This window comes from Dasypus novemcinctus, chromosome 27 (genome assembly GCF_030445035.2).
Source record: "Dasypus novemcinctus isolate mDasNov1 chromosome 27, mDasNov1.1.hap2, whole genome shotgun sequence".
NCBI lineage: Eukaryota > Metazoa > Chordata > Mammalia > Cingulata > Dasypodidae > Dasypus > Dasypus novemcinctus.
The window spans coordinates 36,068,905-36,090,574 of NC_080699.1; the positions used below are offsets into that span (position 1 = coordinate 36,068,905).

The 21,670-nt window shown below is 47.0% G+C and overlaps 1 protein-coding gene across 3 annotated transcripts; it reads left to right on the forward strand.

Annotated features, from left to right (window-relative positions):
* Positions 1-95: 95 nt before the first annotated feature.
* TIRAP (TIR domain containing adaptor protein) lies at positions 96-18,497 on the forward strand. Of its 3 annotated transcripts, none has more exons than XM_004469241.3 (6): positions 96-456; positions 9,744-9,802; positions 11,858-12,049; positions 13,308-13,466; positions 15,266-15,844; positions 16,401-18,497. In XM_004469241.3, the coding sequence occupies exons 4-6, from the start codon at positions 13,400-13,402 to the stop codon at positions 16,418-16,420; spliced, it is 666 nt and encodes a 221-aa protein (XP_004469298.3). In that variant the 5' UTR covers positions 96-456; positions 9,744-9,802; positions 11,858-12,049; positions 13,308-13,399; the 3' UTR covers positions 16,421-18,497. The 3 variants fall into 3 exon arrangements, with proteins under 3 accessions (XP_004469298.3, XP_012384764.2, XP_012384763.2); XM_012529309.4 differs by lacking the exon at positions 96-456 and adding an exon at positions 679-766; XM_012529310.4 differs by lacking the exon at positions 9,744-9,802 and having other exon boundaries at positions 155-456.
* The last annotated feature ends 3,173 nt before the right edge of the window (positions 18,498-21,670 follow it).

The following is a 21,670-nucleotide window of genomic DNA, read 5'->3' on the forward strand; positions in this document are numbered from 1 at the left end:
CCTTGTCCGCGCGGCTTCGGGGCACAGCCCTGCGAGTCATCTGCAGCCCGGTGCCCGCTGGGGCTGACTTGGGGAGAACCGCCTGGAGGCGCCAAGCCCGAGCCTGCGGCCCCTTCGCAGCGTGGCAGCGCCGGGAGCGGGGCGGAGCCGTGGCGCGGGGCCAGGTGCCCCCGACGCCACAGCCGCTTCCCGCCGCGCCTCCTGCGCCAGGCAAGCCCCGCGGCTGCTTGCCACCTTCGGAGAAGACGTTTCCTCCTTAAGCCTCCTTTTCCGTAGTAGTCGAAAAAGGAAAAAAAAAAAAGTCTGAACACCTCCCTGGCAGGCGTGAAGGGGCTCAGGGGGGTGAAACACGGATTTCCCGCCTTCTCCCCCGCGTCCCACCAACGTGAGGCGTCGGGGTTTCCGGGCGGCGGCTCTGGACACCCAGGGGCCTCCCTGGGGGGCTCCCATCCAAAGGTAAGCCCGGGGGCCCCCCCCTCTGCCGGGCGGGAGGTGAGGAGAGGCCGCGCGCAGCCCCGCGCGATGCGGGCCCCGGCCCCGCCGCGCCCCCGGCCGGGACACCTGCGCTTCCGGGTGCGGGCCCCGGGCAGGCTCCTCCCCGCCAGGCCGCGCCCCGCTCCGGCTGGGGTCAGGACCCGAGGCCGCCCGGGCGGTTTCCGGGGCCCCCGGCGCGCCCCGGCCTGCGCGCGCCACTTCCCCGCCAGGGGCCGCCCGCCCGACCCGCGCCAGAGCGGGGGCTGCGGGGCGCGGCCGCGACTGGCGCCAGGTGAGCCCTCGGGGGGCGCGGGGTCCGGGCCCAGCGGGAGGCGGCAGGGCGGGCTGCGGGGCCTCGGCGGCCGGCGGGACCCCGGGGGCGGCCCGCCCCCCAGCCCGGGCTCGCCCTCCCTGCGCCTCACTTTGGAGCACATCTCCCCGCCTGCCTTCCTCCCTCTGCTGCTCCTCTCACCGGCCCCCTCGGACCGGGAAGAACTCCTCCGAGAGAGCGGTCACCCCCCCCCCGTCGCAAGGAGGCTCAAGCGGGAGCCTCTCCCGCGGCTCCGTTGCAGACGCTGTCCTGCCGAGTTGTCCCATGTTTGTCGCACTGTAGATGTTTCTCCTTATATCTTTGTCTGTCGCCGCCTCGCCCTCTGCCTTTGCGATCGTCTTTGTGACAGTGTTTGAGCAAGGAACGTGGCTTCCTTTAGGCGAAGGGGTCCAGGAGGCCTGCAGCCGGTCATTTCCTGGACATCTCCCCGGGCGCAGGCTCCTGCCGGCAGGAGTCACTCCTGGAGACGGACAGATTAGAAATCACAACACAGTGGTGACTGGAACCGAGAGGGGAGCTCAGGCACCCAACCGGGGCAAACACAGAGGGCCAGGCGAGACTCTGAGAGGAAGTTGCATCTGGGTTATTTTTCCAACTTGGCTTTGAAATTGGAATACACGCACACACGTAGAAGCGGGCACACATCTTAAGTGCACATCCAGTTTAACCAGTTTTCACGCAAGGAACATCTCACAATAATGAAGCGTTACTGACTCCAGCACTCTGGAAACGCTCTAGCGCCCACTGCAATCTGCCTCCACCCAAGGGTGACACTCTCCTGTCCTCTAATGCCACAGAGTAGTTGTGCCTGGTTTGGCACTTTGGATGAATGGAATCATGCACTCTGCACTCCTTCGTGTATAGTATCTTACATTTAATATAGTGCATATGCAGTTCCTCCAGTGGCAATCCTTCATTCATTCATCCTTCCTGTATGGCTGTATCACAATTTCTCTGTCCCTTCTACTGACCCTTGACTTGATGGACACGGGTGATTTCCAGGGTGGGGTTATTTTAAATAGTGCTGCTGCAGACATGCTTGTATATGCCTTTTTTGGTGAACATATGCAAGCACTTCTCTTTTGCGTTCCAATTCCTGGGAATGGAATTGCTGGGTGTGTGTGCTCAGCTGTAGCAGATAGTGCCTAACAGATTTCCAAAGGGAGTGTACCAATTTACACGCCCACCTATTCCTCCACACCCGTACCAGGGCTGGAGCTGGTCTGTCCTTTCACCGTAGCCTTTCTGCTGAGCTTGCACTAGGGTTGCATTGAGGTTTTAATTTGCATTTCTCTGTGGCTATTGAATGGTGCATCTTTTAATACATCTACAAGCCATTAGGGTATCCTTTTTGTGAAGTGTCTGTTCAATGCCTTGACCTGTTTTTTGTTGTTGTTGTTTTTTTTTAATCGGTTCGGTCTTTCTCTTACTGGTTTGCAGTTCTTTAAATGTTTGCATTATTAGACCTTTATTTTTCAAATATCCTCTTTCAGTCTCATCATAATGTCTTCCTTTGCTATAATCGTGGTAACATATATATAACAAAATTTGCCATTTCACCATTTTTAAGTGTATAATTCAGTGGCATTAATTATTTTTAATAATGTTGTGTAATTATCATCACCTTCCATCACTAAACTGTTTTCATCACCCAAAACAGAAACTCTGTCCCCTTTGAGCAATAATTCTCCATTCTGCCCCACCTCCACCCCCTGGGAACCTCTAATCTACTGTCTGTCCCTATGAATTTTCCTATTCTGGATATTTCATGTAAGTGGAATCATACAATACGTGCCCTTTTGTATCTGGCTTATTTCACGTAGCATAATGTTTTCAAGGTTCAGTCAGGTTATAGTATGTATCAGAAGATCATTCCTTTTATGGCTGAATAGTGGATCAAAATGTGGATCAACCACATTTTGTTTACCCATTCATTTGTTGATGGACATTGTTGCTGTATTTTTTTTTCAGATAATAAACTTTATTTTTAAAGAAGTCTTAGATTACAGAAAAGTTAAATCAGAAGTGTAGGGAATTCCCATATACCCCACCCCCAAATTTTCCCCTATTAATAACATCTTACGCTAGTGTGTATATTTGTGAACTATATATTGTATAGTGTGCATAATTTAGGAACGCATATTAAAGCATTGCTGCTAACCAAGGTCTGCTGTTTACATTATGGTTTACACTTTGCACTGTTCAGTTTTATAGGTTTTGACAAGATATATAATGGCCTATATCTGTCATCATAACATCATGCAGAACAATGTCAAAGCCCTAAAAATGCCCATATTACACCTATTCTTCCCTCCCCACCCCCAAAACCTCTGGTAACTACTATCTTTATATCAGTGTTACAAGTTCCTCCATTACTACAACAAAAAGTCTACTTTGGTCCATGGTTGCATTCCCCCTTTACGTTTGTTCATTCCTCAGTCTCAAGGATTTTGGGATGGTGACGCTTGCTCTGCTTCAGGCTAAGATCTTACGGGGCAGCTGGAAGGAACTCTTTTGCTTGCAGTTGTAGATCATCTTTACTTTTCAGGATGAGGGTTGTCCATCATCATCATTTTGTTAGTTGCCCTGGGTGAGTCTGATGAACTGGAGAGTAGGTGTTGGCTGCAACTCTGCTGAGATTCAGGGCTCAGCCGGCATATGAACAGATTGAAGATTTAAGTCTCTGGGACATATATTTAAAAGATATAGTGCTAATTATAAGCTCAAATAAAAGGGGCAGAAGAATCATGTGTAGGGAAATTTTAAATGAGTCTAACTCTGTTACACTGGGGAGATAGGTTATCATATATTCCAAGGTAAGGTCCACCAATGGGGTGCTGATTTCATGGGGTTATGTACCTTGCCTGTAGTGTCTGGATGTCTCTAGAGCCCTCGGGAGCACCCCGGCTTGAAGCTTTGTTAACTGTATGCAGTTAGTGAGATCCGCCTGTGATGTGCAAAAGTGTCACCTCTGGAATGATGTCCTGACTCACTTTGAAATCTCTTAGCAATAAAAATGCTTTTCTATTTCATTTTTCCCCCTTTGGTCAAGGTCTTTTTCCAAATGCATCACTTGTTGATGATTGTTATTAATCCCTCAGGGCCAGAGAGGCTCCTCCTTGGAGTCATGTCCCATGCCAGCAGAAGGTAATGAGTTTATTTGCTGAATTTGGCTTAGAGAGAGGCCACATTTGAGTAACAAGGAAGTTTTCAGGAGGTAACTCTTAGGCAATAGTTATGATTATTAGGGTAAGTTTGAATTTTGTAAGAGTAAGTTTCAGAAATACAAGCATTAATATTGAGAGCTTAGTGTATTGGTCTGTTTTATTTTATTAGGCACTGCCTATATACTCTAGAGATTCTTGCCACTATTTGAGAACATAGCAGGACTCCCCTGGATGGGGTTTTAGTACTTCGTTATTGTGTGGGTTCCACCAACTGAGAAAACACCCTATTAACAACATGAGCATATTCATATCCCGTAGAGTAATGCCCCAGGTGCATCCTTCCCCACACATCCCCCTCCCCACCAACACTCTGCACCAGTGAGAACACTCCCACATTGTATTCTGCAAAAAAACCCAGCAGCTTGGTCCTTGGAAAACAGGTTTCTGAGGTTGTTTTTTTTTTTTTAATTGCCTTTGTTTTGTAACTATAACCTCTCATATATATGCCAAAGGTAATTTTAAACATGACGTGAATTTATTTTGTCTTTGCTGTGGGCCTCATGTACGTATGCAGGCATCAAATATAATGCGCATGGTGTGGGCAGTGAGTTTTTGGATGGATCCAGTTGCAAATTATGCCAATTACACATCCTCACACATTTGTTCCTTTTGGAACTTACAAAATGACTACTTTTTATATACTGTTTAATAATGTTTCGGGGTGGGGACTGTTGGGGAAAAATACCTAAGATCCTGAAGAGGAACAAGGCTGAGGACTTTCACTACCAGCTAGAAAGGCTTAGTATAAAAGCACTAGTAATTAAGGCAGCATGATATTGGCATACAAGGATAGACAGACAGATGTATGGGAGAACAGGGAGTCCACAAACAGACCCATCTCTACCGTTTCCTGCTTAATGATGTTGATGACACTGCAGTGCAGGGGGAAAGGTGGTCTTTCCAATATATGGTTCTGGGCCAATTTAGATAGCCTTGTGGGGGGAAATGAATCTTGACCCATATCTCACACCATACAAACATGTTAATTCCAAATAGGAGATCTAAATGTGAGTGGTAAAACAAGAAAGCCATTAGAAGAAAACACTCTTGACCTTAGTGTTAGGCAGTTATTTTAAGCCAGACACAAATAATCTAGCCACAAAGGGCAAAATGTTAAATTGGAAAACACTAAAATGAACAGCTTCCATTCATCAGAATAATAGGATGGCTATTATTAAAAAGACAGAAAATAGCACATGTTGGTGAGGATGTGAAGAAATCGGAACCCGTGTGCATTGCCCCATGTAAAATGGGGCAGCCACGGTGGAAAAGTTAAACATAGAATTACCATGTGACCCAGCAATGCCATTCCTAAGTATATACCCTAAAGAATTACAAGCAGGGACTCTGGCAGATACTTGTACACCAATGTTCATAGCAGCATTATTCATCAAAGCCAAAGGTGAAAACAACCCAAGTGTCCATCAACAGATGACTGGATAAACAAATGTAAATAAATACACTCAACAGAACACTATTCTACCATAAAAAGGAATGACCTTCTGATACATGCTACAACATGGCTGAACCTTGAAAACAATACACCTTTGGAAATTTTAAAAAATCTTTAACAGTTACAAAATGTAGTGCTGAAAGCATATGTGCCTCCCTGTGCATTCAGTTAGTATGATTTAATATACAGGTCATAAGCGTTTAGTTAATTAACCAGAATGCTGTGTTTCCTGTCTGCCAGGGTTCAATCTTTTTTTTTTTTTTTAAGATTAATTTTATTTATTTCTCCCCACCCCCTCGTTGTTTGCACTTGCCATGTCTGTTCGTTGTGTACTTGTCTTCCTGTCAGGAGGCACTGGGAACTGAACCCAGGACCTCCCATGTGGTAGGCAGGAGCTCAAGTGCTTGAGCCACACCTGCTTCCCCTAGGGTTCAATCTTCAATCTGACTTTATAGCAAAATCAGTAGTTTATTTCGTAAAAATGATCCTAAGATTTATTGGGTGGCTTTTAAAAAATTATCTCACTGTTTATAAACATAAATAACAACAAGAGCCAGGGGGCTCTTGAAAAATAGATTCTTGCGGAGTGGGTGCAACTTATTTTGAGTGCCTGCTTTGTGTGTCCGAGGTCCCAGCTTCAATCCCTGGTGCCTCCTTAAAAACAATAAAAAAAAAAAAAAGATTCTTGGGCCCCATCCCTGAGCTATTAAACAAGAATCTCCCAGGAATTGCTACACTCAACAATAAAAAGACAAATAACCTAATTTAAAAATGTGCAAAGGACTTGACTAGACATTTCTCCTAAGAAGATATACAAATAGCTAATAAGCAGATGAAAAAAAGTTCAATATCATTGGTCATCAGGGAAATGCAAATCAAAACTACAATGAGTTTTATAACTCCACTCCCACTTGGATGGCCATTAGTTTAAAAAAGGAAAAAGAGGGAAGCGGACTTGGCCCAGTGGTTAGGGCGTCCGTCTACCACATGGGAGGTCCGCAGTTCAAACCCCGGGCCTCCTTGACCCGTGTGGAGCTGGCCCACGCGCAGTGCTGATGCGCACAAGGAGTGCCGTGCCACGCAGGGGTGTCCCCCGCGTAGGGGAGCCCCACGCGCAAGGAGTGCGCCCGTAAGAAGAGCCGCCCAGCGCAAAAGAAGGTGCAGCCTGCCCAGGAATGTTGCCGCCCACACTTCCCAGTGCCGCTGACGACAACAGAAGCGGACAAAAAAACAAGACGCAGCAAAAAGACACAGAGAACAGACAACCGGGGGAGAGGGGGAATTAAATAAATCTTTAAAAAAAAAGGAAAAAGAAAATCATTAAGCGTTGACGAGGATGTAGAGAAATAGGAACCCTTATACAATGCTGGTGCCACTGTAGAATGGGGACTCTGCTGTGGAAATTAGTTTGGCGGTTCCTCAGAAACTTGAAAATAGAATTACCATATGACTTGGCAGTCCCACTTCTTGGTATAAACTCAAGAGAATTGAAAGCGGGGACTCGAACATATATTTGCATACGAGTGTTCATAGCAGCATTATTCACAGTAGACAAAAGGTAGAGAAGCAGCCCATGTGTCCGTAATGAATCAATGGATAAACAACATACATGTACATATAATAGAATATTATTCATCTGTAAAAAGGAATGACGTCCTGATTCATGCAACAACATGGACGAACCTTGAAGACATCATATTGAGTAAAATAAGCCAGACAGAAAAAGACAAATACTGTATGGTCTCCCACGAAATACCTAGAAGAAAGAAACTTCGTAGAGACGTACCGTGGTTTATAGGTTACCAGGGGCTGCAGGAGTGGGGAGGGGACGGTGGGGAGAGGGAGTTAGAGATAATGGGTGAGTAGGTTCTGATCAAGGTGATGAACAGTAGGGAAAATGGATGTTGGGGAGGGTAACACGATATTGTGAATAGAGCGAATACTGCTGAATTGTACAATTGAGTGTGGTTATAATAGGAAATTTTGTGCTGTATATTTAAAATAAAAAGTTAAAAAAAAGAAAATCTCCTGGGCTGTCTGTATATCTTAAAGCTCCCTAAGGGATAATGATATGCAGCCTGGCGTGGGAACCACTGACAGAGGCCACTAGACCAATATTTAGGACACATCCGAATCCTGGGGTAATTGTTTAAAATGCAGATAACCAAACCTCACAGCAGAGATTTGATTTAGCAGCTTTGGGGTAGGATGTAGGACCCGGCATTTTATTTTATCTATCTATCTATCTATCTATCTATCTATCTATCTATCTATCTATCTATCTATCTATCTATCTATCTATCTCCCCTTCCCCCCACCCCGGTTATCTGTTCTCTGTGTCTGTCTGCTGCGTCTTCTTTGTCCGCTTCTGTTGTCGGCGGAACGCGAATCTGTGTTTCTTTTTGTTGTGTCAGCTCTCTGTGTGTGCGGCGCCATTCCTGGGCAGGCTGCACTTTCTTTCGCGCTGGGCAGCTCCTCTTATGGGGCGCACTCCTTGCATGTGAGGCTCCCCTACGCGGGGAACACCCCTGCGTGGCAGGGCACTCCTTGCGCGCATCAGCAGTGTGCATGGGCCAGTTGCACATGGGTCAAGGAGGCCCGGGGTTTGAACCGTGGACCTCCCATGTGATAGATGGATGCCCTAACCATTGGGCCAAGTTTGCCATGGGAACTGGCATTTTAAACCAGTCCCTGTCTTTAGTTATCTGTGCTGCCTAAAACATGCCCGTAAACTTAGCACCTGAAAACACTACCCATTTGTTTCTGTTCCTGTGGACCAGAAGGCTGGGTGAGGGTTGGCTGCAGCCTCTGCATAGGGTATCACCAGGCTGCAGTCCAGTTATTGCTGGGGCCGTGGTGTCATCAGAGCCCCGACTGGAGAAGGGCACGCCTCCACGTTCCCTGGGTTGTTGGCAGGCTTCATGCCCTAGCAGTCGTAGGACTCGGGGCCCCATTTTCTTGCTGGCTATTAGCTGCTTTCAGCTCCTTGAGGCTTCCCCGCGGTTCCTTACCACGTGGTCCCCTCTGATTTGGCAACTTCCCTCCTCAATGCCGGCAAGGAGCGCTCGCTCTCCAGTCTGCTGGATGGAGCCGTACGTGCACGTACACACATACAAACACACATATACATAATATGCACATAGATCACAGATATGCATCTTACATAGTTGTGTGCATCCATCCATACACATGTGATATATGTCATAGTGGTTTGCATGTGACATCCCGTCACCTTTGCCTTGCTCTCTTGGTTAGAAGTCACATGTTCTGCTCACACTCAAGGGGCATCAACTTGGGGGTCCCCCGGGGTCTGTCCTCCACAGTCTGTAAACCTGTCTCGGGTTACAGCTGTTTACATTCAGCATTTTAAGTGACATCGTCCTGCAGGTGCAAGTGAATCCTGCCCAGAGACGTGTTTTAGCAAGTGTTTGAGAATAAAACTTTGCCTTTTGAAACCGATATTTTTAAATATAAAGTCAAGGTCAGGTGAATTGTGAGATGCTAATTCCTTCACATAAAGAAGTGAAAAATTCAAACAATTGAAACCTTTAAACAGATCTTTTTTTTTTTAAACAAGTCAATTTTATTGGTATACATTAATAAAGCATACAGTTCATCCAAAGTGTACAATCAATGGTATCTGGTATAATCACATAGTTGTGCGTTCATCACTTCAATCATTATTAGAGAATTTTCATTATTTCATTTATAATATATAATCATTTAAAAAAACAAACAAGAAAATTCTTCACCTCTCAATCTCTCTATGCTTCCCCTGCTGTACATAGCTGCAATTTTGGCTCTTCTTGCACAATTATTTATTTATTAAGCCTTTTTATTGAGATATATTCACATACCATACAGTCTACCCAAAGTGTATAATCAATGGCTTTTTGTATAATCACCATGCTGTGCATTCATCATCACAAAAATATTTGAACAATTTCATTCCTCCAAAAAGGAAAACTCGACACCCCTTAGCATTCCTTCTCCAGCCCTACATAACCACTAATCTAATTTCATCTTTATAAATTCATTTATATTTACATTTTTTTAGGATGTTGTCATCATTGAGGGTACATTATTCTGTCTACCACGGAGATAAATTTTATTTTTATATACATGGAATCATAGCAACTTAAAATCCATTCATTAGCCTAACATATGAGCAGAGAGAATGTATTAGTTTCCTATCACTGCTGTAACAAATCACCACCAGTTTAATGGCTTAACCCAACTTGTGTTTATTATCTTACAGTCCTGGAGGCCACAAGTCTAAAATGGATGGGCAGGCTGCTTTCCTTCGGAAGGCTCTAGGTGAGAATCCCTTTTCTTGCCTTTCCAGCATCTAGAGGCTGCCCGCATTCCTTGGCCTGTGGCCCTTTCCTCATGTCACTCTGACCTCTGCTGTCACATCTCCCTCTCTCCCTCTGACCCTCCTGCCTCCCCCTTCTTTTTTTTTTCCTCTCTTTATTTTTTTTTTTAAATGTTACATTCAAAAAATGTAAGAGGTCCCTATTATACTCCCCCCCTCACCCCACTCCTCCCACATCAACAACCTCTTTCATCATCGTGGCACATTCATTGCATTTGGTGAATACATTTTGGAGCACTGCTGCACCACATGGATGTTGATTTAGGGTTGCATCAGGAGCACCCAGATCACCCAGGATAACCTCCCATTGCAAGGCCCCTAACTTGGACATTCGCAAAGTCCCTTTGCCATGTAAGGTCACATATTCATGGGTTCTAGAGATGAGAATGTGGACACCTTTGGGGGACCATTGACCACAGATAGTAATTAAGCTCAAGAGGAATGTAATATGAATTATATAATGACACACATTCTAATTCAATGCCTCATAAGTTTTGATTCATTCCCTACATAATAGAGATTGGAGACCAATTAGATAATGAGTAATACTTAAACAGTAATTAATATACTTTGGGTTTTATACAGTGAGACTTCATAACATCTTCCTCACATAATAAGTTCCTACATATAATATCAGAAAAACATTGTAGAAAACACTGATGGTATCATCCTATGGTGCTCTTTTTTTGAAGGTGCTCTTTACTAATTTTTTATCTTTGATATAAAGTAGTATTTGGGTTTATATCATTCTACTTTATGAATTGTTAAAAATCACAAGAGGCTATACCCAAGGCTGTTCAGAGAATAGACAGAGTTAGTGATTAGGCTTTCCAGCTGGAGATTCGGATTCATTATCTTCTTATCTCTTTGACACTCTATCTGGATACCTGATGACTGTTACTAAGGCTTGTAAAGCTTGGAGCATATTTGAATGTGTGATAACTCCACAACCCCCAGCCGCACAAGAACCAGATAGTAACGAAGAAGGTACCGTGGGGTTCTAGACTTCAGGAAATAGATAGTATATATGGTGAATAGAATTTATCTGCCATCTGGCTCAAGTACCCTCTATCAAGGATGCTGATATGTCCTGTGTTTAAACTTTTCCATAGTGTACTTCACACAGGCTTATATGGCCCTGTTTCTGGTGGCATGTACGACTGGTCAGTTGGATTTCTTCTTGACCAAGCCATGAAAAAAGCTTTAGGAAGAGTCAGCAATGTCTTGCTAAAAGGATAAGTTATTTCATAAAAATGAGAAACTGAAACTTTTACATCTACATCTGCTAAGTAGATAGAAATGTTATACTAAATTTTAACTTTCAGTTATCATAGAAAATCAAATGATTCCCCAGTTTATAAGTACATCAAGACCAAAATAACACATTTAAAAATGAAACCTAAAGTCGAAAAGATATTTAAAAAGCAGGTGGCATTATGTCTGCTACTAGAGGAAAAAGGCATTTTGAAGGTTTGAAATGATGGGAAAGATTTCAGAACAAAACACAGGAATGCACTTAGCTTCAGCCTATCACTTAGGCTGCCTTAAATCCAAAGACTGTGGGGTAGGAAAGAAAATATGCATATACAGGAGTGTTCAGCTTTTCACAGCCATTTGGCTGGCTTAGTGGTTAACTGCTCTTCTCTTTCAAATTTCCTCCCTGGTGCCTGCACCCATTCCCACCTCTTCTTTCTGGCCCCTTTTACTAAAGTGCCTCTTTCTGGTTTGCTTCTAACTCTGATATATTTCTGCCAATCCCCAGCATCTCTTTTCTTACCATCATCAACTTGGTATCATGGTGTTTAGCTTCAGTGAAGGAAGCACTAATGTCCACAGAGCTTGACGTCCTTTACATTTTGAAACTTCTGGTTTTGGTGTCTAGTAATACAGCTGGTTTCTGTGTGAGTTCCTGGAGGGTTTGCTTTGACTCTGCAGATCTGGCACATTGTGAGAAGGCAGCCCTTCGGCCAGTTACCCCACAGCTTTGTTTTCTACAGCCCAGTTCTGAAGAAGAGTCGCTTGCATCACCGTCCTGAGTCCAGATAGGTCTGCCCCACAGAAGTCTTCTCCCAGAGCCCTGGGGTGGAAGAGCCGCTCCCAGCAGAAACACCCCTTTCGTTATGGTGGGAAGAGAACATGGCAAGTTGCACGCCAGCTCTTCAAGACTTTTGACCAGAAGTCCATCTCAGGTATTCTTGGTCTTTTTGCCTTTCTAAACAAATTTTAGAAGTAGCTGGAGGGAAGCAGATGTGGCTCAAGCGATTGAGCTCCCACCTACCACATGGGAGGTCCTAGGTTCCATTTCCAGCGCCTCCTGGAGAAGGCAAGCTGGCACAACGGGGAGGTGCAGTGAGCTGACACAACAAGGTGACACAATAAAGAGACACAAAGAGGAAAGACAATGAGAGACCCAACAAACCAGGGAGCTGAGGTGACTCACATGATTGAGCACCTCTTTCCCACATGGGAGGTCCCAAGTTTGGTTCCTGGTGCCTCCTAAAGAGAAGACGAGCAGACACAGAGAGCACACAGCAAATGGACACAGAGAGCAGACAGTGAGCACAGACAACTAGGGGGAGGCTGAGGGGAATACATAAATAAAATAAACGTTAAAGAAAAAAAAAAGTAGTTGGACAACCCCTGCCATCATCAAAAGGAAAACAATTGCTAGAATTTGGGATAGCAGTTTGGGGAAAATTGACTTTACAACATCAAGTCTTCTAATCCATGAATCTGTCCCTCTAAGAGGGAGATAATTTAAATACATACTAACCCACAACATACTCTGAGCGTTCTGTGTCAGGCACCAGCAGCACCTTTCATTAACGATCTGTGTAATTGTCACCGTAACACTGAGAAGCAGGTCCCAGGAGCAGCTCCACTTCACAGATGGGGAGACGGAAGTCTAACAAGTAGCTTGCCTGAGGCCACGGGAAGCATCGAGGGCTCTTGCCTGCAGAGGCCGAGTCCTCCCCGCTGTGTGACATGACCTGCCTGAGCTCACAGTGGAGGGATGGATGCACGGGGCTGCTCAGGGAAGGCCAGCTTAGATGAAAAGCCTTGCAGGGCCTCTCTGCCTGTGTTGTCTCTCTCCGGCTCAGCCTATGTCCCCCTGAAGACAACTGTCTGTCTAAATAGCAGCTGTCCTCTTCCCCTTTCAGCGTGAGCACGGGAAGTCCCTGTCAAGAGCTGCACGCCGGCTGCCCTGCCCCAAGCTAAATGCACTCCCGCTCAGGGCTTGCTGAGCTCAGGCCCTGTAAGGCTGCCCACACTTTACAGATCTGGGTTGAGGGAGAAACGGCTCGGTCACAGAGGTGTGGGTCCCTAATCCTGTGGGAGACCCACTTAGAGTCCCGGGCAAGGCACTAGGGCAGAAACAGAGCCCACCCCCAGACTGAGCACAGGGCAGGTACAGCTCTGGCCATCACCTCTCTCTGTCCCTTGTAGGATGACGGCTCCGTGAGGCCAAGGTCGGGTCCCCTCCCGCCTCCCGCTCCACCAATGCCTGGTTCTGTGGCATCAGTTCTGAGCCCGACACTATGGCATCACCCACCTCCCCGCCAGCGTCTCGATCCCAGGCCAGGAAGCCTCTGGGCAAGATGAGTGGTGAGTAGAAGCTGACGCCTCTGACAGCGCCGTCCTCCGTGTCTCGGTGAGCAGGTGACCTGCCTGGTGCAGGGAGGCTGATGACAAGGGGAAGCTCCTGACTGGATCACCAGGTGCAGAGGCTCTGGCACACCTAGGGGAGGCAGGTGCCAGTGCAATCCTCAGCCCCCCAGCTCACCAGTTTCCCAGGGCCAGCCGGCTGGTTTACCTGGCCTGGAGACTTCAGTGCTGAGCGTGGAGCTGTGTCCCCTGTCATCCTTATCTCTGTCCCAGAACAAAGAAAGGAGCCGAGCTGAAAGAGAGCTGATCAGTCTCCACCACACCATGCGGTCTGGTCCTCTCAAACGCTGGGCAAACTGTTAACATCAACACTGAACACTAACAGTGTACCCGATGCTGCAATAGCTCAGTGGATCCTCAACAACTACAATGAATCATTTGACAGATGAGGGCTAGAGGACAGAGTGACTGGAGGTTGGACAGACAGCGAGCAGCAGGTCCGCAGCCAATTCGCGGCGTCCGATTCCAGAGTGCAGGTGTGAAATCATGAGCTCCAGCTCCTCAGGGGCTCTCAGCAGCAGCCCTTTCTTCCATAGGTTCATTTTGCCCAGGTGGCTACAATCTAGAATTTCTCAGGGCAGTTAGGTGTCAATCCCTCCTCTCTCCCTCCCATAACAGGTGGTGCATTTTCATCTGAATTCACCTCCCTTCGCTGCTGAAAGCGGACTTTGGGACTGAAGGATCTTTGCTAGCATAAAGCCTCTCTCCTTATAGACTCAGAGATGGTCAAAAAGTCAAGTCTAGTGGGAAGTCTGAGTTCAGGTGGGTGGGGAAGTACCAGAATTAAAAGGCCTGGAGTCTGGCAAGGCTACCTTTCTGAACCAAGCAGGTAAAACACCCCCACAAAAGGATTCCAGAGTTCTCACGGATTCCTGTAACCTGTAAAGATAGAGGGGTTTGTTTATATGTTAGTTTTGACTTTTTAAAAAATATATATTTTTATACCAAGAGAATATAATTTAATGGTAATAACCTAAAACAAGAGGTGGATTACTGGTCATCTTTTTATTTATTTATTTTTAATTTCTTTCTCTCCCCTTCCCCTCCCAACCCCCCCCCCATTGTCTGTTCTCTGTCCATTTGCTGCATGTTCTTCTTTTGTCCGCTTCTGTTGTTGTCAGCGGCATGGGAATCTCTTTTTGTTGCGTCATCTTGAGTGTCAGCTCTCCGTGTGTGTGGCACCACTCCTGGGCAGGCCGCACTTTCTTTTGCACTAGGCGGCTCTCCTTACGGGGCGCACTCCTTGAGCATGGGGCTCCCCTATGCGGGGGACACCCCTGCGTGGCACGGCACTCCTTGTGCGCATCAGCACTGCGCATGGGCCTGCTCCACACGGGTCAAGGAGGCCCCGGGTTTGAGCCAGGGACCTCCCATGTGGTAGGCAGATGTCCTGACCACTGGGGAAGTCCGCCTCCCTGGTCATCCTTTTAATGTGGCACAAGATTAAGCATAAGTTTTTGCTGTTTCTTAAGTGCAGAGATAAACCTGTTGGAGGAAACATGTATAAAAATAAATACTTTTCATTTGAATTAAAAAATAAATAAAGATAGAGGCAACTTCCAGGCACATCCGGAAGGACATAGGAGAGTAGCAGTCGGTCCCTGAGAATCAGAAGGGGGCAGCCAGGGCCCTGGGGGAGCCCGGCTGGAGGGCTGGCCCTGGGGGAGCGCCCCCTGCCCGGCCAGGGCAGGCGGCCCCGGGGAGGGTGCGAGCCCCGTGCCCTGTGCCTCTCCCCGCAGACTGGTTCAGGCACACGCTGCTGAAGAAGCCCAAGGAGATGCCCGTCTCGTCGGAGAGCCCCCCTGCTGACGTGGCAGAGCCCAGCTCGCAGGACAGCCCCCCGGGCCCGGGCCCGAGCCGCAGCTCCGCGGCGTCTCCCGCCGCAGCGCCGGGGGGCGCCAGCAGCAGCGGCCGCTGGAGCAAAGACTACGACGTCTGCGTGTGCCACAGCGAGGAGGACCTGGCGGCCGCGCAGCAGCTGGTGGCCTACCTGGAGGGCGGCGCCGCGGGCCTGCGCTGCTTCCTGCAGCTGCGCGACGCCAGCCCGGGCGGCGCCATCGTGTCGGAGCTGTGCCGGGCGCTGAGCGGCAGCCACTGCCGCGTGCTGCTCATCACGCCCGGCTTTCTGCGCGACCCGTGGTGCCGGTACCAGATGCTGCAGGCGCTGAGCGAGGCGCCGGGCTCCGAGGGCCGCACCATCCCGCTGCTGGCCGGCCTGAGCAGGGCCGCCTACCCCGCCGAGCTGCGCTTCATGTACTTCGTGGACGGCCGGGGCCCCGAGGGCGGCTTCCGCCAGGTCCAGGACGCCGTTGTGCGCTGTGAGCTGCGCGCCCGGGGCGGGCGGGTCCTGGGCTGCTGGTGGCCGACGCCTCCACGGCGTAGCTTAGGAGACGGTACCTGGCTAGGGTGCAGCCCGTGCGAGGGCACTTGGGCACACCATACCTCGGTTTCCTCGTTTGTAAAATGAGGAATTAATTAATTAATACGTGTCCAGTGTTCAGGATATTGCCTGGCACATATGCAATACAAGAGGCAGGGCCTGCGTGGCACATAGCGAGTGCTCCCTCAATACCAGCTGTCCTCGTCATAGCTGAGCATGAGTTTTCTCTCACTGAGATCACCTTGGAGGTGTCCGCCAACAATGGGAAGGCGCCGGGAGGGACATCAGTTTAGGAAGGCCAAGGGTTGCAAAAGAGCAGGAATTAATGGCAGCCGATAAGTGTACCCAGGGGGTGCATTATGTTACCGCTGGCTCAGATGTAACAAAACGGGTAAAAAGGTGGAAGGCAGCGGCGGGGGCCCGTGGGGGACTCGCGGAGGTGCTGGGGATCCGGGAGGGCGACGAGTCCTGTGATTCGGCTTGGTCTCTTTCAGATCTGCAGACACTCAGCTGACACTTCTTGTAGCACCGTGGGAACCAAAGAGGTGGAGCGAGGCTGGCAAGAGTGAGACAGCCCAGCCAGGGCCTGCGGTTCCAGCAGATGTGACGAGGGGAAAGGAGCCAGGGGCTGCAGCCCACTGCACGTGACGCTGCGTCAGGTTGCCCAGCAGGCCTCCGTTTCTGCAGGCTCCCTGGGAAGGCCATGGGGAAGTTGGGGACTCCCCAGGAAGGCCATGGGGAAGTCGGGGGCTCCCCCAGAAGGGCCATGAGAGAGCTGGGGATTCCCCAGGAAGGTTGGTAGGAGGTGGTAGGAGGTGGCTCGGGGCCCAAGACGCGCGGCAGGTGTTTCGTCACTGGCCTACGGGGACATGACGTCTGGCACCTGCTACGCTTTCTTCCCCTGGAATCGGGCCCTGGTGTAGACCTGCATCCCTCCCCAGGAAAAGGGAGCTCCACTGATGAAGGAGCTAGAAGCCTGGACTTCATGCCTCAGCATGGAGCATCTCCAGGTGCCCGGGGAAGCCCTGAACAGGTGTCAGGAGAAAGCCACAGGCATCGGTTCCTCCCCGCTCATGGCGATGCCCTTCTCTTTCCCAGCAACTTTGATCTACTACAGAAAGAGACAGGCAAGAGGCGGGCAGCACTGTCCGGTCCTGTCTGCTTCCTGCCTGAATGTCATTAAGGACAGAAGCCTAGAAGCCATGGAGCATGCAGGAGAGGGAAGCCAGGGACGCCCTGGCATCAAAAGGCCACTGGTGCTTTGGCACATCAAGGGTCTGGCTGGGACACGGTAGCTGTCTTCACCTTTGGAATGAGAGGAATCAGCATTTTCCCCTGGCAGATGCCTGTCAACCTTGGAGGGCTGGCAAGGTTTCATTTGTTCTCAGTAGCTGTTGAACTCAACACTGCAATGTTCCTTACACGTCTCCCAGTGTTTACTTTTGTGACGCTTCTCTCACTGCCCCCTATCGTGTCCCCTTCTGGAAAAAAAGTATTTTTTTAATTTATGAATTATTTTATTGCATATGAAAGTACTGAAGAATAACGTACACTCGTGTGCCTGCGACTCAGCTTAGGACATAAAGCCTTACAATCTCCGGTGCTCCGGCCGTGCCCTGAATTCCACTCCCCTTCCTTCCTCTTCCAGAAGCAATCACTACTCGGAATTTTGAACTTATTCTTAGCTTTTCTCTATAATTTTACTACATGTCCTTCCCTCATAACAGATTCTTCAGTTGCACATGCTTTTGTACTTTATATAAACGATACTGTGTTGGAATTCTGCAAATTCCTTTATTTGCTCACCACGTCTGTGAGGGCTATCCATGTTCATGAATGTAACCCAGTTAATTATTTACCTCTATTGAGTCACCTTTTCTCCTACAAGTGGGCATTTTGGTTATTTCCCGTTTCTTGCTGCGTGTTTCCACAAGCAAGAACTTTTCTAGGATTTAGCCTAGGTCAGGAACCACTGGGGAGTAAAGACTGCACATCTTCAGTTTTATCAGGAGATATGCCAAATTTTCTTCTGAATTGGTTGCACCAGTTTATATTGCAACCGACTGCGTGTAAAGTGTTCCCACTTTTTCATATCCTTGACAATACTTACAACGTTCAGATTTAAAATTTTTCCTAATCAGGGAGCAGATGTAGCTCAGTGGTTGAGCACCTGTTCCCCATGTACAGGGTCCTGGGTTCAATCTTCAGTACCTCCTAAAAATACATAAATAAATAAATAAATAAAATGTTTGCAAACTGGTGGGTGAAAACTGGTATCCTACTGTCATATTATTTTTTTTACCTTTTTATGAAAAATTATATATATCAGATACCAAAAGGGGAGAGAAATGTTTGATGAATCTTCATTTCTTTCAACAATTACCCAATCATAGCTAATCTTATATCAACAATAACCCTACCCATTCCCTCAACCCCAGATTATTTTGAAGAAATCTCAGGCATAATTTTCTTCATATATATTTGAATGTGTACCTCCAAATGATTAGAAGTTTTAAAAATATATAACCACAGTATGATGTACCTTTTGAAGAATAGTTTTATTTTATAATATAAACATTTTTTACCTATTACTTTGTAGTCTGTGATTTTTGTGTCTTATTTGGAAAATCCTTCCCTACTCCTGTGTATATTTTCTTCTAGAACAGGGGTTCTTAATCTTTTTTTGTTCTATGGACCCCATTGCCAGTCAGGTGAAAACCATGGGCCCCTAACTAAGTCCACACTGTACTGTGTATTATTTAATAAATATATATCACACCCACCCAAACACATTCCCATAAGAATAATGCGGGGTTTTTTAGCAATTTTTTAAAAAAGATACATAGATCACAAAAAATGTTACATTAAAAAATATAAGAAGTTCCCAAATACCCCACACCCCACACAACCCCACTCCTCCCACATCAACAACCTCTTTCATCAGTGTGGCACATTCACTGCATTTGGTGAATACATTTTGGAGCACTGCTACACCGCATGGATTATAGTTTACACTGTCGTTTACACTCTTCCCCAGTACATTCAGTGGGCTATGGCAGGATATATAATGTCCAGCATTTGTCCCTGCAATATCATTTAGGACAACTCCAAGTCCACAAAATGTCCCCACATCACATCTCTTCCTTCTCCCTGCCCTCAGCAAGAACAGTGGCCACTGTCTCTACATCAATAATACAATTTCTTCCATTGCTAGAGTCACCATAGTGCTACAGTAGAATACCAGTAAGTCCACTCTAATCCATATTTTATTCCTCCATCCTGTGGACACTGGGTTGGTGATGTCTACTCCACCTCTAAATTGAGAGGGGGCTTAGATCCCACGTGGCTGAGGGATGCGATTCTCCTGCTTGCAGTTGTGGACAGTCTTGGTTCCCTGGTGTGGTGGTTGACCACAAGAATAATGTTTTTTGAATTTCGATTCAAGCTCACGGACTCCTTGTTAAGAACCCCTGTTCTAGAAGTTTTGATCTTTACAATTAAGGCTTTAAGACACCTGGACTTTTTTAGGGGTTTGGGTTTGTTTTGTGATTCTTGTTTCATATGTCAGAGATTCCATTCCCCCCTCCCCATTTGAATAACCGTCATTTACCGAGTAGGCCATGCGTCCCCCCACTGGTGGCAATGTTGCCTCCGTTGTGTGTGGTGCATCTATTACCGCATTCTCCATTCTTCTCACTTATCCTTGTACCCCTGCGTCAGTGCCACACGGACTTACGTACGATGGGTTTTAGTAAAGCTTGATAACTTGTGGGTCAAATCTTCCCACTTTCCTTATTCATAAAAACCACTTTGACTGTTCTTGTCCCTTTATCTTCCATAGAAGTGTTTTTATTGTCCAGCTACATGAAAAAGGCTATTAGTATTTTTATTGGTCTTACACTGAATTTACAGATTAATTTGGAGAGTAGATGTCTTTATGGTATTTTGAGTCTTCCTATCCATAAAAATGGCATGTCTTCATTTATTTATGACTTTAATATATTTCAGTAAAGCTTTATAATTTTTTTCCACATTGGTCCATCCCATCTCTTACTAGATTTTCCGTTAGCACTAATATATTCTGTTGCTACTGTAAAAGTTATTTATAAAATTTTTAATCTATTACTGGTATAAAGGATTGCAATTTTATTTTGTATATCAATTGAAGATTAAGCAACCTGCTGAATTATCTAATCTATCAGATTGTAGATTTTGTTCAGTTTTCTATAAAGACTATCATATAATTTGCAAAATAAACCAAAAATGTTAGTTCCTTCTTTTGTCTTTCTGTGCTGCAAGACAGGAAGGATGAGAGCAGCCATCCTTACCTCATTCCTGATTTTAAAGGAACCGCTTCGAACATTCACCCATTAAATGGGAAGTTTGCTGTAGGTTTTTGGTACACATTTTTGATAGATTAGAAGTTTTCTGCTATTCTAGTTGGCTGAGAGATTTATCTTTTTTAAAAAACTTAACAAATCAATTTTATTGATACATTTTAATAAAGCATACAATTCATTCAACGTGTGCCATCAATGATACTTGGAATAATTACATAGTTGTGCATTCATCACTTCAATCATTATTAGAGCATTTTCATTATTTCAACAATAATAATAATAAACAAACTCTTCACCTCTCAATCTGTTTCCACTACTGAACATAGCTGCTATTTCTGGCTATTCTTACACAATTTATTTATTAAGCAGATTTATTGAGATATATTCACATATCACATGATCTATCCAAAGTGGCTTTTAGTATAATGTATCAATGGCTTTTAGTATAATCACAATGTTGTGCATTCATCACCACAAAAAATTTTAGAACAATTTTATTACTCCATAAAGAAAAACTCCACACCTCTTAGCATTCCTTCCCCAGCACTACATAACCACTTATCTAATTTCATCTTTATAAATTGATTTAAGAAAGCAATTGTGAGTCAATCACTTGAGCTCCCATTTACCATATGGAGGACCCAGGTTCGATCCCCGGGATCTCCTGGTAAAAAAAGAAAAAGGGTGACCCAGACCTGCACGGTGAGGTACAGGACCCGGCACAGCAAAATGACACACCAAAAAGACAATGACACAACCAGACAGAAAAAAATTAATTGATTCATTGCGGTCGGTAGAGGTGGGGTCTGGCTGCGGACGAGGGGTCGGTCCAGCTCTGGACGAGGGGTCGGTCCCGCTTGGGACGAGGGGTCGGTCCCACTTGGGACAAGGGGTCGGTCCGGCAGCAGACGAGGGATCGGTCTCACAAGGGGTTGCGCGGTTTGGCTGACAGGGTCGCCCGGCGAAGCCGGCGACGAAGGGGTCGCCCGGCGAAGCCGGCGACGAAGGGGTCGCCCGGAGAAGCCGGCGACGAGCTGGGGACAAGGGAGGCCAGGCCCTTGTCGGGGGCTCTCAGGACTGGAGGGCGCACGGCAGAAGAACTACCGCAGAGACAAGGTAAACACGCAAGTCCACTTTATTGAGGGAGAGGCAACAGTTTTATAGGGGCTGGGGAAGGCTGATTGGTCAAAGCCACGCCCTGTTCTGATTGGTTGCCGGCGAAAGGTCAGTGGGCGGTGCTGGATGGGGGAGGGGTGGTGGTTAGGGATTGGCTGTCGCTGTTGCTGGGGGAAGGGGCAGGGTTTAGGGATTGGTGGCTGCTGTTGCTGGGGTGGAGGGCAGAGTTGAGTTTCCCGCCCACGCCTGGCTGTTGCTGCTGTCGGGGGAAGGGAAAAGGGCAGACTGGAATTTTCCGCCCTGCGCCT

What these genes read in the sequence shown, in the direction of transcription:
- TIRAP (XM_004469241.3), top strand. Translation starts at nt 13,400, where the DNA reads ATGGCATCACCCACCTCCCCGCCAGCGTCTCGATCCCAGGCCAGGAAG. An exon ending in GCCTCTGGGCAAGATGAGTG is followed by an intron (nt 13,467 to 15,265) that starts GTGAGTAGAAGC and finishes CTCTCCCCGCAG; the next exon opens with ACTGGTTCAGGCACACGCTG. An exon ending in CCAGGACGCCGTTGTGCGCT is followed by an intron (nt 15,845 to 16,400) that starts GTGAGCTGCGCG and finishes GGTCTCTTTCAG; the next exon opens with ATCTGCAGACACTCAGCTGA.